Source organism: Sycon ciliatum, chromosome 1, assembly GCF_964019385.1.
Source record: "Sycon ciliatum chromosome 1, ocSycCili1.1, whole genome shotgun sequence".
Classification (NCBI taxonomy): domain Eukaryota; kingdom Metazoa; phylum Porifera; class Calcarea; order Leucosolenida; family Sycettidae; genus Sycon; species Sycon ciliatum.
This window is the reverse complement of record NC_088643.1, coordinates 17,459,229-17,478,710: the sequence shown is the minus strand read 5'-3', so window position 1 is coordinate 17,478,710 and position 19,482 is coordinate 17,459,229. Positions and strand designations below refer to the sequence as shown.

Here is a 19,482-nt window from a genome sequence, read left to right as displayed (position 1 = left end):
TTAGTGGACATTATAGCGTAACTTGTAATTCCTTGAGCTCCTTGGTCCTTTCCTTTGCTACTGTAAACTGCCTAATGTTGGCTAATTTTGCAAGAAGAGCATAGCGCCATCGTGAAATCAAACTTCAACAGTACTTAAGTGTACATGTGTCGCCCCCAGTGCTCTGCGGACATTAGGCGGTTTACAGTACAGTGGAGATCGGATATAACGACCTTGCATACAACGACAGGTTGAGTTTAGCGACACAATTCTGTTGCCCAAGTCGTTTAGTAAGTCCTTTGTGAAGATCGGGTTTAGCGACAGATCGAATATAGTGACATTTTGTTCTCTCCCGAAGGAGTGTCATTATATCCAATCTCCACTGTACATATTAATCCTCGGCTCTCCATCCGAGTCCATCCTCTTGTGAATCAGTAGTTCAAAACGAGTAGAACACTGGCAATACAGTACAGACTACATGTACGTACAGCTACTGATTTTGACACAAGTTCATATGGTGGGAAACTAGCTTGTTTTGTTAAAAATGTGTTTTTTTAGTACTCCCTGGGGCCAATCACCTGATCACCAGACAACATTTCATTTCAAACCTACACAGCAGCCATACGGTGCCCATCTGTTGATTGTAATAGCAAAACATATCCAACCCCTGGCAGTACTGTACTAGCAGACAGGCTACCTCACCAGAGAAGGGTGATCATCAAAACCATCATTGTAACAGTCCTCTGATCTCTAGTTCCTAAATCTACGGTGGACATCAAACTGCTCCAACCATCACTCCAGCAAGACATGGAGAAAACCAAACTTGCTAATGGTGAAGAGTGAACACCACATATAAAGCAGCCCCGGATAAATGAGAGAACACCGTATAAGGACAACATGATGTATCATGGTAAATATCACACCAAGTCCCCGAAACGGACACAGAGGGACTGAAAAGGTCACCACCCGCCAGATAGGGGCGAAGACGAAGTGCGAAATGGTCACACAAGTGCACGAATGCTACGATAGGGTTCAAATGTGCCCTAAAAAGGAGTCAAGTCAAGGGACTTCATTGTAAATGATTCAAGTGTGTCGCGCAAATGGTGCAACAGTATCAAAAACTACCATACATGCATTAGTGGCAGAATTATTATTATTATTATTTAAATTTTGAATAGGGCAATCACCACAGGCCTAAGGCCTTTTTACAGGGTACCCTATGTGATCACGTACAGATTTGCGGAATAGTGAAAGCGAGGAGCAGTATTAGTGCATTAGTGCAGCAAAGCAATTATGGATAAGACAAACCCTGCACCATTAAAATCATCATCTACACCTCCCATCATCAAAAATTATCATCCGCGGGCCGGGAGAGTATGCCATCACTGCCGGTCTCCAGCCCAGGTGACACACGGGCGGCTCAACTCTCACCTGGCTCTGACTGGGCGAACAGGTGTCAACTTGTATGAAACTTCACACTCCTGAAGTCCGAAATCAGCTTGGCCGGGTGATTCTGCTCGCTGCCAGGTACTGCGGGTTAGGGTGTTTATCCAGGTAGTGGTGCAGATAGGTGCAGGTAACGTGCACCTTCTTTCCAGACTCCACAGCATAGTCAAATGCCGCCTGCACCGACGACAACAGACAGAAATAAAATCAAGGATGATCATTGATCACAGTGGTACAATCATGTCGATTCAGCTGGTTCTGTTCATTGCGATTCTCAAACATCCGTCACCTCGCCGCCTTTTCTTACGGTGTGCACAGTCCTGGATATGTTGCACTAGAACAAGTGCCCCACACTGTTGCAACTTGCAAGTCCCTGCCAAATAGCATGTATGCAGTATAGTACCGTCGGGCGCCGAAGAACGCAACCGCGAAGAACGAGCAGGCTAGGGTTTCACCAAGCACGGCACATACCGATACACATGCCGTGCTCAACTGCCCATCGACTGTAGTACATAAAGCATAAGAACAGCCTACGTGCAGGCTATGAGGATGTCCCCCCCCCCCCCCCAGCTCTTCAGCACCCGACAGTACAGTAATGAATACCGGATGTTCTCTAATACTTGTATGTCTTTAAAAATTATTTGTCAACCTCACACCAAAACCGATCTGTTATTGGAGACGTGTCTCTATTGCTGGAGAGTGTGCTTCTATTATTTCACGACAATTTTAGGCTCATCACTTTGGCCTTTTTCAAATAAATATTTGGGAACATCTGCGAAACGCACTACCGGCAAATCCACTATTGTAAGAATAGGAAGACAGGCCTGCCTCTATCAGACTGTCGTCCTCGTTTTATTGCGCATGCAGTGAGTGTGTTTTGATCGGAGATGTGCCTTGTGTCGTATGGTATACATGACAAACAAGCAGAGAAAAACAACAACAACAACAACAACAACAACAACAACAACAACAACAACAACAACAACAACAACAACAACAACAACAACAACAACATAAGTGAATCCCTGTTGTTGTAACTACTTATAATCTCGTATTGGCCACTGGCCATCGTGAGAATAAAGATTTCAAACAACAACGCACAGTGCTTGCTCACCGACAGAAATTGGCCATGACCCCCCCCCCCCCCCCGCGCATGCGAAGACAGCAGGCCAGAGCCAGCTCGGAATTGAAGAGGGGCGGCTTGGAACGTTTGTGCATAGATGTACAAATATGCATCACGGCACACATCAATTGCAGTATGAAAATTTCAAAACCTGAAGGAGGGCGCAGCGCTATGCTATATTGCTTTGCCTGTACCCTTGCAAGAGAATCCCAATGAAATTTGGAACCCCCTACACGCGCGCGCACACACACACACACACACACACACACACACACACACACACACACACACACACACACAGACGAACATACCGAGTGACATCACTGACCTTTGCTAGAACAGCTCCCAGCCCTTTCCCCCTGCATGACTCTGGCACTTCAGTATGGAAGTATTCCAACTCGCCTGACTCCAGTATATCGTACGGCAGTGTTGCTGTACCCTCTGAAAAGCAGCAGACCATCACAAATTGTGCATACCATAGACCATTTGACGCCCATCGCCGGAGGCGATGATAGCGATGATACAGCAGAAGCCATATCAGCTGTGCTTTTGTGTATACCACAAGCACAAGCACACACACACACACACACACACACACACACACACACACACACACACACACACACACACACACACACACACCTTTTGACGCCCACGCTACAGCGGAAGCCATAGCAACTGGGGGGTATGCGTGTATGTGTGTTATGTCCGTGCAATACGATTATTGTGTTGTCTGTGACAACAAAGCGCATTCAGATGGCATTGCCACATTCGGGCGCCGTGCCATGGACCCGCCACATAAGAACGCGGTGCATGGATTTAATTATACAAGGCACAGACTGCACCCTGCCAAATGTGCCGATATTGTCACGGCAACTGAACGCGATCGCAGTCTAGTCATCGCCGAAAACAACTTTTTTTCCTTTTTTAAACTCCCTTAGTGCTTTAGAACCCTTTCCATGTGAGTACGGCGTGATACGCAATGCGTGGTGCGGCACGGTACCCCGTGAACATGAAAGGCGTGCACTGCCATGCCATCCGGATCCCTCAGGATGAGTCAAAATAAGTTTACTCACGTGGCAATTTCAGTGAGAACTGCTTCTTTGCGCGGCTGTGGACCACAGGCGGCAGAGGTTCACTATCGGACTTGGACGCCATGCTGATGTGTCGTTAGAAACAGCGGTAGGTGTACACTCACCACTACAACAGCGCTGGATCCGGCTGTGCTCAGTCAATGACACTGTACAGCGACAGTTTGCAGTTCGCCCAGTGGAGTTACTCAATAATTATTTTGAAGTGCTCAAACTCAGATTTGTAGGCGATCTCCACGTACGTGAGCAGCCAGCAGACGCATCGATGCTAGCAGGATACAGCAGTAACACTCAGGATCTACTTGTAGAGAGGATGGAAGGTGCATGCAGACAGTCCGAATGTGAAATTTCAAACGTTGAGTTCACACATTTATATCCTGGCTCAACTATTTTAGCCTGAAGAGAAACGATCGCTGTATGTAGCGTACAGCGTACCGCCCGCGGTGATCTCGTGACGAAAGGGCAAGTCAGGTTATCCACTACGACTCAGTAGACTACGACTCAGTAGGTCTACGAGTACTGAGTGTCCAGGCAATGGTAACCGGTCACCAAGCCAAGGCCAAGGCAAGGGGAGTCTTGTGCAGGCTGCAGCAGGTGTCACCGTCAATCGATCGCCACTCAGCCGGTGGACAGGTTTGTAGTCGTCCGTTTCGTTGATCCCGGCCCAGAACAGGTGTCATCAAACTGTCTGAAGCAGTGAAACCAAGGAGGGAGCAACTGTACTGTATGTACATTTTCATAGTTGCTACGGTCGACAGTCTTGGTCGCTTCCTCCTGACGATTCGTCGCAGAGCACGGCTTGTGGATCGGAACGTGACAAAAAGGAGTTTGGCTAGTGTTTCGCCCGGCCCTTTTCATGACTCGTCAGCAGTTTAGCTTATCCAGCGTGTATGCATCCAAGAAGGCTTGTTTTTAGCGATTCGCATCTTGTCATATCAAGAGTGTGTGGACAAGAACTTGAAGAAGCTCTTCAGAAAATATTTTCGAAGGCAGCTTGGCACTGCTTGCCCAGCGCTGCAGCTGCCCAGGGGCAGATGCTGAGTGTGCGTGACCTTCACGATGATGAAGTGGGACTGCCACTGGGACTGGGACAGTGGGAGCATGCAAGAAGAAGCACGCGACGGTCCGTGGACCCCCCCCCCCCCCTCCCCGGTCCCGGACCTACGTTACGGACATGTACCTGGTCTACCATAATGGATGTGAAGCAACTAATTACTTGGAAGAATTAGTATGTATGCGGTGTATCGGGGATGCATGCAGGGCGCGATAGTGCGGGTTCGAAACTTCGAATCCCAGGTTAAGGTTATGTTAACGGAATTTTTTAAAGAATTTATAACATCCCTATGCTTTTTTGTCTAGGTCATCAAGGCAAAAAAGCATAGCGTAGGGCCTGAGCTTCCAAGCTCTCTCGCAACAGTCTACACCACAGACGTTACAGTCATGTACATGTACGTCGTAAATCACCAAGACAAGACAAGTCTAAAACTGGACCGCGGTTGGTGTAGGAGCTGAATTCATGAAGTGAAGAGGATCATGTGTGCATGTGGAGACTGAAAATGTGATTGGGGCGAGTTGGAGTTGGAGTTTTGGCCTTATCAACCTTGAGAAAACTCACTTTTCGAATCATGTCACATGTGACTGACAAGGTCTGCACTGTCTTCCTGAGCTGAGGCCAGATAAAGCTAGCCTTTGGGTATTAAATCCTGGAATAAAGATTGAAGAGGATCTAGCCTATTCTAGGAGGCGAGGAAGGGAGAGGAAGGGAGGGGGGGGGGCACTGCAACTCACTCACTGAGCTGAGCAGGCAAAACAGGTGACCGTGATCGCGTGAATCCGTGATCATGAGTGCCAAGAACATGATGAAACCCCTCCCTCTGATGAGGCTCTGTCTGTGCCAGCCCATCTTTCACTCACACAGATTCTTGTCGTAGCATAGCCGGCCCGTAGTCATGGCAAAGGCAAAGGCAGTAGCTGCACAAGCTGCATGCAGTCGATAGACCATGATAGACGAGTAGACCTACCGGGTGCTGTACTCATTTTGTCATTCGATCCAGCGCGCGCAGTCCAAGTCGTGGAATGGCGAACAAAACTAACTAACTTCAAACTCTGAGAACGAGCAGTGAAGCTCCGAAGTGGCCAGTTTGGCGTTCAGCGGATGCGGCGCGAGGTTAGCTGTCGGAGAGCCAGCGCTAATATATTATAACGGATAAGCTGGCTCTGACGCCCTTTCCGTCACTGGGCCTGCGAAAACTCCTACCTGCGTCGGGCGTTCAGCACGCCGTCGGAAGTGACGCTTCCAGCCGAGAAGCAGCTGGGAGCATGAGCGGACTCGGCGGTATGCTCGGCGGTCGCCTGAAATCCGCCAAAGCTATAACAGTAAGTCAGTCCTAGATCCTATGCACTGACACCCCACGATAGCTATTATAATACTCAGAGAGAGTCAACGAAATTGCTACACTCCATATTGCACCGTGCTAACATCTTTTCATTTCACGGGGCAAGCGCTCATAAAAAGGAGCAGCGAACGACGTGAGGCGGACCGTTCGCCTCGCTTAGATCAGTGCAAGCGGCAGTGGTGTGGAGTACAATGTTGCAATGTGCTCGTACATTAACTCAGCTTCTATTTTTGTGTTGCCTACTCGCGAGTAGTCCATTATGTACTGTCGTGGACATGGAAATCCGGTCGCACGTCGAGCGGCCCCAGACTAGAGCGCTGGCCATGCAGCCGTGGATAAGCGGTACACACATGCATTTATGCGATGTAGCGCGCTGGTCGCATCGGATTAACATGACTGTGCACTGCACGCAGCGTTCTGTACGCGCTGAGGGCGCCGGCCCCGGTCAATCGACTGGATTTCCATGTCCGCTACAGTAGTAGCCTCAGTAGGTGGCGTGCATATGACCCTGTGTAGTGCTGTAGCGCACATGGAAATCCAGTCGATTGACCGGGGCCGGCGCCCTCAGCGCGTACAGAACGCTGCGTGCAACGCACATGTTGATCCGATGCGACCAGCGCGCTGCAGCGCATAATTATTATGTGTACCGCTTATCCACGGTTGCATGGCCAGCGCCCTGGAGCCGCTAGACGTGCGACCGGATTTTCAACTACATGTACATTGAGACCACACTGATAAGGCAAACTTTCGCTTTAGAAGAACTAGTGTTCATAGCTCTTATTGGATAAATTACTGTGTATTCACTGGGTATTCACTGGGTATTCACTGGGTATTAAATATGGATAAGAAGAACTCCCGTTATTACGAACAAATACCATCGGTCCCTTGGTGTTCGTCCTAAAGAGGTTCGACTGTACCTGTATTTCAATAATCCGGCATCCCTGTGATTGCCGTAGCGACCATACGAATGCACACATACCTATATTCACACATGCACCACATTCACACATGCACCCGCTCAACCCGAACCGCAGGGTCTACCCACCCTAGGCCTAACGTCCCCTGCTAACTTGCAGCAGTAAGCGAACGCCGTTTGACGTTTGGGGATCGGCCCACTCTCAGACCGTTTCTGTTGCTTTGTAGTACGCATATTGTACCTAAGTGCTGTCCGCAGATTGAGTATGATTGTACGGCATTTGTACCTATTAAAGTAAGTGCTTACAGTAAAACCTGTGAAGGCGACCACTCGGATAAGGCGACCACCTGTCCTAGAAGACCACTGAACTCAGGACCAAGGGATGCAATTTCCAGTCAAATGACCCTGGATAAGGAGACCACCTGGTAACGGAGACCACGTTTTGATGGTCCCTTGAGCGGTCGTCTTACACAGGTCTCACTGTATGTGGAGTCCCTGATATAGAATACATTGAAAGCAGTCACATGACGTATTTGTGGGAGGACTTCTCATCCCATGATGTACTATTTAACTACTTCAAGTATCTCTTGGAATGCACTTACTCGAAGTAGAACAAACCGTGACGCAATTCTACAAACTGGAGATTTGAAAGTGTTTTGACCGCTTCAAGTGATGCACACACGCGCATGCACAGGCACCCACACTCGCACGCATGTGACTGCAATGCCACTTGGCGCTTGGAAGCGGGCCTGATTCAGGCCCTAGCTCAAGCGCATGAATTTTGAATGACTCCCTACCCCCCCCCCCCCTTCCCTCTCTGCATAGCTTAAAATCGTGTTATAGACATTTTACGAGTGTCACACTATATCAGCTGTCTTTTTTGATGTCCATGCTGTGTGTGCATGCGTAGAAGGGTCGTCGTGCCAAGAAGCAACAGGCAGAAGAAGCAGCTGAACAGCAGGTTGAGCAGCAGCCTGCACAGCCCAACGATGGACCAGCGCCGCGGCTCTCATTCAAGGGCCCATCTCAGCATGGCCTTAGAGAGGTATGCCCTCACTGAGTTTGTTCTAATCTATTTCCAAGTCACATATCACATAGAGAGCGAAACGGGGGCTAGCTGATAGTATCGGGGCGCTGCAAGGACACCTACATTCACTTTGTTCATATCATCGCAAGACAGCTGGACACAGTCTGCTTCAAAATGCTGGCCGAATTCCTTCACATACTTCACCTGCGCAAATGCAAAGTGAGCATCCACATGTTCCTTTGGAGGCTGTTGTCCTTTCCTGTAACTCTCTACTCTGCACAAGACCTGTGTAGTGAGCTGCATTCCTGGTACCTCGGCGTGCTGCTACCATGAGCCTGGTGCAAAGTGCTGCGTGAAATTGACTTGATGTTGGGGATCATCTGTAGCACGTGCTTTTGAATGTCTGCCAAGCTGACGCCGATTGAGTTTCCAGTTAAGGACCTTCTCCGTGCCTGGGCAGCGAACCCGTGGTTCTGATTGAAATCAGTAACGAACTATCAATATTCACTATCTCCGGAAACTGACTGACAACCGACTTGTGGCCGGGATTCTGATCTCGCCCCTCTCCTGCTCCACCGCCTCGAGCTGTTTCTCTGCAAGCCCCAACTCGACTGAAACTCTATCCTTTTTCAGGCTGGCTGCGGTTTCCTCTGCTGCCATGATGTAGGACCAAAGCCTTTCTATTTACTTTGCAGCCTCCTTTCCCAAGCGTACTTCCTCGTACGCCAACATCGCCATCAGACTCATGTCTGTGCTTCAATGGCGGATGACCTTTCGTGATACGAGAGCTGAATCGCCGTTACGGCAAGATGCTTTCACTGTCGGCCATGTCAAACACCAGACTCAAAGGACCTGTGTCCTACTTTTAGTAGTACCCGTTTCAAGAAGACTGTATCACTTCCAACTCCTTTGGTGATCAGCAAACCGGATACAGTCCGTATCGCCTATAAGGTTGGCGGCTATAGTAATATACCGGATATAGTGATCAATATCTCAAATTCATTTTCATTTGCCATAACTAAGTATACACAGTTATCGCGTATAGTAATAATCGCCTATAGTAATATATCGCCTATAGTGATCAAATTCATATTTCAAAAGACCTTTATTACATTATTTTCGCATCGGTTATAGTGATTGATGTAAAATCAAGCGATGTCAGAGGAGAACAGGGTGTTACTTCTTCGTGAAGAACTTGTCCAGGGAGTGTTGTTTGGTGAGTTTTGCTCGAACAAATTGCCAAAATATGCCTCCATCATGAGGAAATGCTGATTTTGTGTGTCGGGAGCTACAGCCAGCTACATGCCATTGTACATGTATGTAGTGCATATGTGCACGACGCACTGAGTCGTTTGACACCCCACTCGCATACATTGCATGCAGTATCGGTCATAGTAATATATCGCTTATAGTGATAAAATGCTCAAAATCAAACACCAACGCTATAGGCGATACTGACTGTACGTAAAGAGCGATGAAAAAAACGAGATGGGGCAAGAGCGCAGCAACCCACAACTACCACACAACTAAACCTACCATTGAAGGCGACCCGTGACTCTGGCAGGACGACCACCTGTCCCAGAGGACAACTACAACTAGGTCCAAGGGATGTTGTTTCCAGTCAAATGGCCTTGGATAAGGCGATCACCTGTACATGGGGGTGGGGGGGCACATTTGGAAGGTCTTTTGAGCGGTCGGCTTGACAGGTGTCACCGGCTGTGCTAGTATCAGTACTCCTTTTCTTGCAAAGGTAAGCTAGTGCTGCAAAGCTTTATTTGGGAAAAACCACAAATTGTGATACAGACTGCCAAAACCAAGCTGGATAAAACAATTACCAAAATCCAGTAAGAGAACCGATACAAATTGTACCATGCCAATCAGCTATTATTTTAATTAAAAAAGTCACTCGCCAACCCACAAAAAGATGCTAGTGGTTTTCTACAGTTCCATGATGAGGGAGAGATTGTGAGTGGATAGGTTCAGCCGTCAGAGGATCACGTGCATGTGCGAGACAGACTGCGACATAGCATACAAAGATGTAAAGTCTCCTGCACCAAAACAATACATGCTCATACAGTAAAACCTGTAACTAGTAAAAGACCACCGTAACTAGCGACCAGCCTGGTACCACAGACCACTTCGCCAGGCGCGGACGGTCTCACACTCATTATGGTTGTGCAGCGCAAACCTCTAACTAAGGACCACCTGCCACTTGAGACCGCTTTCTCTGGCCCCACTGAGGGGTTGGTTGTTAGTCACAGGTTTTTACTGTACGTCAGTTTCCCCGGCACTCTAGCTACATGTAGGAACAATCGGATGTTTCGAAGGTGATGTTCTTTTTTTGTTTGTTTATTTACGGATTCTCTAGAGGTAAATGGATACCTATCATGGGAGTCTCACCAAACCAATAAAATAATGAAAATAAAATTATGTATGGAGTGCAAAAAACTCAAAATCTGAGATTTGCTATTGTACTGTGTATTCTAGAGTCCGTAAATATTTGGATATTTTTTGATGGTCTTTGTCTGCTTTGTGGGATACCTTCTTTTCAACTGTTCCTACGTATGTAGTCGGAGTCATCAGCAGCAGATGCGGCAATGGAAAGTCCCGTGAGTTTTGCATTTTCTCAGTCTGTGTGTAGATACGTGTGTGTATGTGTGTGCACGTGTGATGGTGAGTGGTGTATGCATGCATGTGTGTGTGTGTGTGTGTGTGTGTGTGTGTGTGTGTGTGTGTGTGTGTGTGTGTGTGTGTGTGTGTGTGTGTGTGTGTGTGTGTGCTTGCGGGTCTGGGGGGGGGGGGGGGGGGCAAATTTACATATACCATAGCAGAAGATTTGCACAGCTGCTTCAAATGCCACAATATTACAAGCTTGGTGAATTCTTGCTTTCAACTGTGGCATTTGCTTGGATTTACAACATTAGTTTGGGCTTCTCTCTGTGCGTGCACGTTCTCCCGTCCTTGAGCCGGGAAGACTTGTCCTTTCGGCCACGGTTACGAGTATGTGTGATTACATGTCCCGTCAGCCCATGGTGCTCTTCCTGGAAAGTGTTCTGCCACCAGTGACATTGTAGCTGTGACTCTCTGCCGCGTCTGTGTCAGCAGGATGCAGGAACAGTGCCGCCGAAGAAGGTCGCCGTCTGGGGCAGCAGTAGCAAAAAGCAGTAAGTGAGCTGTACTGCCTTGCTACCCGCTGCGTGCTAGTATGGAGAATATTCCCTCAGGGTCACAGCCTCGAGCAGTGCTATCCATTTTGCTATGGAGTATGGAGAGTATTCCCTGATGATAATAATGACCCTGCTACCCACATGCAATGCAGTTGTCATCCGAAATACATGTACAGCTGACACATGTTTCCTATCATTTCACTGGCTCCCACCTGTTCAGTGAAGAATGCATGCTTGTGGGTTCGGGAAAAGCTCGGAATTGCATGGTTGGCTGGACTTCGAAAATCAGAGGGTTGTACTGGTTTGTGTTGATCTAAAGGCGAATAGAAGTGAGTTGTGAGCAATACTGACTCGCACTCAATCACAACTTTTCACAAATTCATTTCAGGATAAAGTATTTCAACGTTTTGGTTAGTGGTGTGCACAGGTAGTCGGGTACCCATACTACCCGTGAGGACCTCGGGTAGCCGGGTACAGAATAGTACTCGAAAAACCCAAAGTCGCAGATGCCATCATGCACAGTGCACGTGTACAAATTCATGTAATACTCTGCATATCTACCCGGTGTGCAAGGGAAGGGGTGCATTGTGGTGTTACCATGGAAACATTACCCGATCGAGTACCCGTGCTACCCGTGGAAAACTACCCGAACCTGATACCCGAAGAAAATGCTACCCGACTCAGCCCTAGTTTTGGTCTTAAAAATAACCATCACCAATGGTGAATGTTCTTGTTATCCTCATGCAGGGCGGCGCAGAAGGCTGCTGATAGTGCGGCGGAAGAGTAAGGAACCAATTCCACTGGATTTATTTCTGACATGTCGACGGCATCAGAACACTGTTATTTTAAAGTACTTGTTTAAACCTTGTTCCGTATGACTTCATTTGCATGCTTCTGTTAACTACCCCACAGGCATTGCTTCCTTCAAAAACATCTGGATGCATCTTTGCAGCCTCCCTGCGTATTTGAAGATAGACGCGGAAACCTTTTCTCTCCCCTGCAAGACTTACTCTCGTCCTTTCCCAATGTTGGAGGGTGCATCTTCGGGGAGTTCATAGTAACCATACAGAAAATGCGTGACAGTACAAGTCAATGGGTCAGGGGTCGTGATCGTGATACTTTGATCTGGCGAGTTGCACGGCCTACCCTGTACGCCCCTACAGTCTAACACTGGACCCCGCCGGCCTGATCATCGTATGGCGGCATGACTGTGCATGTTTCTGTCTCTCCCATTTTGCTCCGTTCTGCTGGTGCTGCTGCTGCTGCTGCTGCTGCTGTACAGGCAGCGGAGATTCCGAGCATCAGCTGAGGAGGTGGAGGAAATCCTGGATGGTAAGAAGCTACACGGGTACGGGGGGGGGGGGGCTGTGTGTATTGATATCTCGTATTTATAAGGTCCAGGGGCCGAATGATTAGCTGCACTGTACAGTCCATTTCAAAACTATAGACGCGTAGGGTTTTTGAAATATTTCAAATTTGGCTGGAACCTTTTGAGAATAGTTTTCGGAATATTGCTCAGGACCGCTCCACAATTACTCTCATATAGTTTCTGAACGATTGGATAACAGACGCCCAATTTGGAAAAAATTATGCACAAAGTGATCACAGATTTTATGTGGTATAGATGCTGGCATAACGGTTTTTGCCTAGGTACGCGTCTATAGTTTTGAAATGGACTGTAGGCAGAATTTCTTCTACACCATCACATGGCTACATTGTGCGTTGATATTGTGTGCGTCCTTAACAAATGATAAGCACCTTTGACACTGTAGGCGACGTTCCCAGTCTTCTGCCAATCTCAGTACAGGTATTGCTTTGTGGTGTACATTTCATAAGTGTTGCCCGAGTGAAATCCCAAATGGCAGCGCATCTTGTACCTGCCCGGGCCTATCCATACTTGTCATGTGACATACCGTATTTTCCGGAGTATAGTGCGCACTTTAGATGTGCTATTTTAGGCCCTTAATCGCAGGTGCGCACTATCCTCCGAATATGAAATGCATGTACTTCAATGAAGATTGAAGTGCGCACCCCCAATGAAGATTGGGGGTGCGCGTTATACAAAGGTGCGCACTATACTCCGAAAAATACGGTTGTGATACATCTACAGTCAGACCTCGCTTATCTGGTCCTCTTTTATCCGGATCCCTCGCCATCCGGAAGAAAATAGCTGGTTACATATTTACAGCATACGTTATGCATCCTACATAAACGGTGTTCGGTTATCCGGTTCCCTCGCCTATCCGGATATTTTTGTGGAAAACGGATGTGTGCGGTTAAGTGAGGTCTGACTGTACTTTAAAAAAAAGAAGTACATTGTAGTCATTTTCTTTAACACGACTTGTCCTTTACCTGATGCAGCCATTCCAGTAATTCGGGAAGCCGATGTTCCCTCGCCCGGCAGGGATGAAGGCGTGGCACATGCTCCAGGGTTAGTTGAACGGTTCATGTTGCTACGGTTTTTGGTAGCAGCCGACCGTCGGTATACCGGTAATACATTGCTTGACGATAACGATCTGGAAACCTGCAACATGGGGATATCCTTTGATTGGCGTGATACATTCGCACATGTGCTGTATGTATGTATGTATGTATACTTTATTTGAATTCGCAAATCCAAACGAGCACAAATGCTCAATGACAAGGCAGCGAATATGTTATTATGTTACAGGGAAGGAGGGTTGGGGAGAAAATAAGGAGAACAAAGAGAGAATGGTAGATATCTCAATGAAGAGCGAAGCGTTATCAAACTACAAGTAAGCCAGCGAACGATAAGTCGATAGTTCTGTAACCCGCCTAATAAACTAAGTACTTTTTTCAGGCGTGCAGTGGACTGTCATTAAAACAGAAACAGAAAAATAATAATAAGGCACCCATTTTGTTTGTCCAGGGGATGGCCCACGCCTGGTAAAGAGAATAAAATAGAGAAAATAAAAAAATAAAAAACAAACAAACAAAGTACTAACAGTTACTGCTAACGAGAGTACTTGCTACTAACATCGGGAGGATGAAAGGCCCAACCCTGCCCTGCCAGTTACGGACTTACGGGGGTCGCCATGGCAAATAATAATGGTAAACAGTGAAAATCAATCACAGACAGGAAGCTGTCTCAGGGCAAGTTTCTAATCATAACATCAGGAAGATCGGAGTGTATACGGTACGACGGCAGCTTTGAAGCTGCTGAGAGACGACAGTACTCTGACTGCATCCGGTAGGACGTTCCAAAGGGCACTACCTCGGGAGGCAGGGCGAGATCGTCCGGCGCGGGTTCGTGTAGCTGGTAGACGGAGCCCCAGGGCGAGATCCAGGCGCGTCCTACGATCCGCGCAGCGTACGAAGAGCTCCTGGAGGGATGGACTCGCACTGGCGTGTATGCACCTCCAGACAAAGACCAGGACCTTCTGCCGATGTATTTCTCCAATCCTGAACACCTGCATGCGTTCCAGGAGATCACTGGCACGAGAGAACCCCGGCCGGCCATAAACTGCTCTTGCCCCACGGTTTTGTGCTACTTGGAGCCGGTCGGTCTGGGCCTGAGTGAGACCTGGGCTAAACGCAACGGACCCATACAGTAGATCCGGCATGATAGCTGCCTTGAAGAACAGCACACGGCTAGCAAGTGTTAGCGACTTTCGTGTCCGCCACAGAGTTCCAATTTTCTTATTGGCTTTCGTGATGCTCGCATCGACCTGGGGCTGCCATGACATGCGTACATCCAAGGTGATGCCAAGGTAGCGGGCACTGGTGACGCTTGGCACGGGTATGCCATCGCACTTTACCACAACGTTGGGACTCTGGCCATTGGATCCTGCAAAGACAAGGAGCTGACTCTTGGTGGCGTTGAGGATGAGACCACGGGAGGCTAGCCAGCGAGCTAGGTTAGAGACGGCTGTTGTGAGCTCAGAAGAAACGAGGTCAGCGCTGCAGCGGGTGGAAGTCAAGGCTATATCGTCTGCAAACTGGATTGACATAGTCGGGCAGGTAACAGTCGGTACGTCTCTAGTGTATATGCTGAAGAGCAGCGGCCCCAGGACTGAACCCTGCGGAACACCGCAGGTGCATGTAACAACCCTGCCGAGTCCGGTACCAGTGCGCACTTGCTGTTGGCGACTTGACAGGTAATGTTTGAACCAAGTCAGTGCTCCTCCAGTAACGCCAATGTCAAAAAGATCCTGGATAAGAATGCTGTGCTTGACTTTGTCGAAGGCTTTTGACATATCTAGAAGGCAGGTTGCCACAACTAGACCGTCATCTCGCCCAGTGTCGACTCTGTCAGTTAGTAGGGAAAGAGCGTCTTCCGTAGAGTGCCCATGACGGAACGCAAATTGGGTCACTGGCAAGATGTTCATCTGTGCGACATGTTCCACCAACGATTTCTGCACGACCTTCTCAAGGATTTTGGACAGTATCGGTAGCAGTGATACCGGTCGGAAATGTTTGGGAACAGAGGGATCACCAGACTTGTGGAGCGGAACAACGTGAGCTAATTTGAACTGCTGTGGAACTTCGCCGCTGGATAATGATGCATTAAACAATGTGGTAAGAGATGAAGCTAATATATCAGCACAATACTTGATTAGGAGACCCGGGATTCCATCACTTCCAGTAGCTTTGGCCGGGTTGACTTGCTGCAGCAAGCGCTCCAAAGCACCCACTGTGACGGGTGGAAAGGACACTAGGGAATGCTCTGCAGGGGGTCCCGCAGGCAGGAGTAGTTTGGATGGCCGAGTGATGTCGGTGACGACAGTCTCGAAAGCAGACGTAATCGCCTCTACACCACACGATGGCTCCTGATGTGTCCGCTTTCGACCGGTAACGGAGTTTATGACGAACCATAGCTGACGGGGGTTTCCCGTGTTCTCCGCGCACTTGTTTCGAAAGAACTCGTTCCGTTTACGCCTGTAGGCATTTGATGCAGCGGACCGGGCCTGTTTGAACGCTGAGTGGGCCTGCTGGCAAGTTTTGTCCGATAGCCAACGCTTGTGCAGCCTGTTCTTCCGCATAGTGAGCTGATACAGCTCTCTGTCCGACCACGGTGGTTCGCTTGGGCGTTTCCGGCTTTGCTTGCAAGTGAATGGAGCATGGCGATCCAGAACAGTTATAAACTTTGAATGCCAGTCTTGCCACATTTCATCCACGTTAGCCTGAGCAGGAAAAGCATACAAGTTTGCAGCAGTAAGGTCATTTCGGAAGTCGTTTATATTGATGTTGCGGAGATTTCGGGTGGATGTAGCCGGCTTACTGGTCGACTGCTTGGGCACGGAAATGTCCAGCTTGGCAAGAACTGCAAAGTGGTCACTGATCGTGCACTGAATGACATGGCACATCGCTACTGTTTCGGGACGGGCTAGGATTAGGTCGATTACGGTACCTTGGGGGCAGTCGGGCGTCACGCGCGTGGCACTATCCACATGGTTTGCCAGACCAAATGCACCTGCCAAGTCAAATAGATGGCGAGTTTGATAGTGTGTCCTGCTGGTATCAATACTAGGCGGTCTGGCATTCGTGTTGAAATCGCCGAGTGCTTGCTCTCTTGCAAATGGGAGCCTACGCATCGAAGATGGCTGTCACCTTTTTTGCGGGACAAGTTGCCAGCTGGTTGCCCCATTCTTGTCAGGTATAACTCATTCCAGTACATTTATGAGTACGACCTTACAAAGTTCGCGACCTTTTATGCAGAGCTGGTATCACAGTGTGTACCGTGGCAATTGTGGCAGGTAATTGATGCATGGGGTAACTTTGTCACAAACATTGCTTGCACTCCCCCCCCCCTCGGTTTGCATTGTATTGACCCGTACTGCCCTGCATTCACTGCCGTTGCTTGCGTTGTTCGTGGCCTGCAGCGTGACAAATATCCTGGACACGTATCGCGTTCTCGACCGGGAACTTATCGCGCAGCAAGTCTCCTGGAACGTGGTAGGTCCAGCGTGTAGCGTGCTGGGTGTACTACTCTGTGTGGTGAAGGCTGGCACCTTTTCTTGTACATGGCTCAGTGGCACCTTGGGACTTTATTATATACCAGGCCCGTCGCACCGACTTTGGAGGTGGGGTGGCCATGGAGGGGGGTCCGGGGGTCCTCCCCCGGGAAAAAATTTCAAAAATTGAAGCCAATTGCAAGCATTTCCGGGTACCTGGTGCCATTTTAGTGTACGGTAACTACAATGAAAGTCTTTTTGGTTCTGCAACAAACGAAGAAGACGCTACGATCGAGGACAAACATTACCCTCCCTCGGGAAAAATTCAAAAATTGAAGCCAATTGCAAGCATTTCTAGGCATTTGGTGCCATTTCAGTGTAACTGCAATGAAAGACTTTTTTCTGCAACAAACCACGATCGGGGACAAGGATTTGTCACGTTTGCGCTAAGCTGCGATCATTGTGCTTTGTTGTAATGTGCTCAAAAAAAAAAAAAAAAAAACGCCGAAAAAGTGGGGCGGCCTCAGCCGCCCCAGCCGCCCCGGCTGTGATGGCCTAGTATACTTATAGATAGTGCTGAGGCTGCTAGCCTAGAGTTCAGTTGGTCTTCCTTTGGGAGGACAAAACACTCTGTGAATGCTTACAACTCGGAACCTATTTTTCCTACCGCATTTTCCGAATGTTCCACTCTAATTTAGGAGTGGTCTTGTGCCAAGGCTCCTGTTCCTTTGCTCTCATTGCCCTCCTGTGTGTGTGTGTGTGTGTGCGTGCGCGTGTGCATGTGTGCATCTGTGTTTGTATTCTCACTGCAGGGAGGTCAGGATGGACAGGATCTGAGTGTTTTGGCCAATGCCGTCATGCTTCCAAAGGCACAATGTCAAGTGGTGAGTTCATGTGCAGTGTGTGCAGTGTCCGGCAGACATGCCGTGTCCCAGTTGTGAGCACCCATTGAAAAATGCTGTGGCGTAATCATGGATGCTTTAACACGAGGTGTGTGTGTGTAGCAAGAGTCCCGATGAACTATGGTTTTTCTGTGTCCGGGGCCATTGGTTGTAAATACACGGAACAGACAGCCCATGCACTCTTGCTCACTTGGCTGGTCCTGTTTTCTATCGTTTGAACTGAGCTAGCTGATGGCCATATCCTCTTGGTTATGGCCGACCGCATTTTCGGTCCCACTCAGTGCAAGTGATCATTCGTCAGGAAATTATGTTTGATTCCTCCGCATGGAGTTGGCCTGTCAGTCTTCGCTGGAAGGCGCGATGAATCCGCGTCTGTACAACAGTTACGTGTTTTAACAAGTCCTATGCAATGGACATTCCATGCAAGTGGCAAGTGCCTGTTGAACTACTTGCTGTTGGTTGGGTCAGACTACCATTGGCTAGTTTTGAATTTGAAGTTTAAACCCTGGTATAACAATCAAAATGATGACCTTGTTCAAGCGCTGACGTTCATACCTGGCTGACGATCGGTTGGGGAAGAAAACATGGCTGCATAATATGCTACGCTGTACTCGATTTGACCAGCAGTGCGTCCACTGCATGCCCTATGTCTTCTGGCTGTAGGACTGGAAAGCTGAGGATTGGAACACGCTCATGACCAGCGTCAAGTCGGACGAGGCAGATGCACTGCAGGCGAGCGGCGTATTGACGCCGCCGGAACCACTATCGCCATTGCTGCCACCGCCGTTGTGAAGTGGAACAACGACTGACAGTCCACCTCTGTGCTGATACTGCTGTTCCACGGAGAATGTACGTGCTGGCGATTCACATGATTTCCACGCGGCAAGCCTAGCTCCATGTGCTTCTGTGGGTTTGGCATAGTCACGCTACAGACGATCACAAACTTCCTGGAAATTGGTCCTAATCCAAGGGGCACCATGTGAATCCGTAGAAAAGCTAGCAGATGACAGCGTTCTATAGCTCTGTGTTTTTTTTCCTTAAATCGCCACACTAGTCAAGACAACCGGAGGGATCGTATCCCTGTTCTATTTGTACCTGGAAGGTCGCAATATCTGAGATATATACTTCACTCTTCAGAGCCATTTTGAGTGTGTAACATTTTAACGGTGTGTTTATGTGTGTCCGTGTGTCCGTGTGTGAGTGTGTGTGTGTGTGTGTGTGTGTGTGTGTGTGTGTGTGTGTGTGTGTGTGTGTGTGTGTGTGTGTGTGTGTGTGCTCTTCTTGCTGGACAGAAGGTCTATATCATAACTTAAAATTGCCGAAAAACTATATTATTTTTGTCATTCTGTTCTCTGAGACTCCAAGGGAATTCGTCTTTTCCCATTCACAGACTATATACATGCGTCTTCTAATTGAAAAAAAAGACTGATCCCGGAGAATTCCATTGCTTTGGAGATTGTTTGCGATTTGAGTGGGGCATTATCTCCTATGATTTTTCTGGGTATGCCTTTAGTTGTACG

At 48.4% G+C, this 19,482-nt stretch overlaps 2 protein-coding genes across 2 annotated transcripts; one reads left to right on the top strand and one right to left on the bottom strand.

Moving 5' to 3' along the window:
• Positions 1–801: 801 nt before the first annotated feature.
• LOC135815659 (protein NATD1-like) lies at positions 802–4,381 on the bottom strand. The gene is made up of 3 exons (XM_065328985.1): positions 3,625–4,381; positions 2,877–2,989; positions 802–1,602 (listed from the first exon to the last, which is right to left on the bottom strand). The coding sequence occupies exons 1-3, from the start codon at positions 3,704–3,706 to the stop codon at positions 1,474–1,476; spliced, it is 324 nt and encodes a 107-aa protein (XP_065185057.1). The 5' UTR covers positions 3,707–4,381; the 3' UTR covers positions 802–1,473.
• Positions 4,382–5,703: 1,322 nt separating this feature from the next.
• Positions 5,704–19,401, top strand: LOC135815648 (uncharacterized). Its single transcript, XM_065328975.1, has 10 exons — positions 5,704–6,015; positions 7,862–7,996; positions 10,549–10,587; positions 11,084–11,142; positions 11,893–11,928; positions 12,428–12,477; positions 13,507–13,576; positions 16,989–17,061; positions 17,873–17,944; positions 18,626–19,401. Exons 1-10 carry the CDS (start codon positions 5,959–5,961, stop codon positions 18,752–18,754), a joined length of 720 nt encoding a protein of 239 aa, XP_065185047.1. The 5' UTR covers positions 5,704–5,958; the 3' UTR covers positions 18,755–19,401.
• Positions 19,402–19,482: the final 81 nt, after the last annotated feature.

Excerpts from the sequence above, each read along its gene's own strand:
- LOC135815659 (XM_065328985.1), bottom strand. The coding sequence starts at position 3,706 with ATGGCGTCCAAGTCCGATAGTGAACCTCTGCCGCCTGTGGTCCACAGC. Across the intron at positions 2,990-3,624 it reads GTTCTCACTGAAATTGCCAC|AGGGTACAGCAACACTGCCG; the intron begins GTGAGTAAACTT and ends GCTGCTTTTCAG. Across the intron at positions 1,603-2,876 it reads TGGGAGCTGTTCTAGCAAAG|GCGGCATTTGACTATGCTGT; the intron begins GTCAGTGATGTC and ends TCGTCGGTGCAG.
- LOC135815648 (XM_065328975.1), top strand. The coding sequence starts at position 5,959 with ATGAGCGGACTCGGCGGTATGCTCGGCGGTCGCCTGAAATCCGCCAAA. Across the intron at positions 11,143-11,892 it reads GGCAGCAGTAGCAAAAAGCA|GGCGGCGCAGAAGGCTGCTG; the intron begins GTAAGTGAGCTG and ends ATCCTCATGCAG. Across the intron at positions 17,062-17,872 it reads AGCAAGTCTCCTGGAACGTG|GGAGGTCAGGATGGACAGGA; the intron begins GTAGGTCCAGCG and ends TTCTCACTGCAG.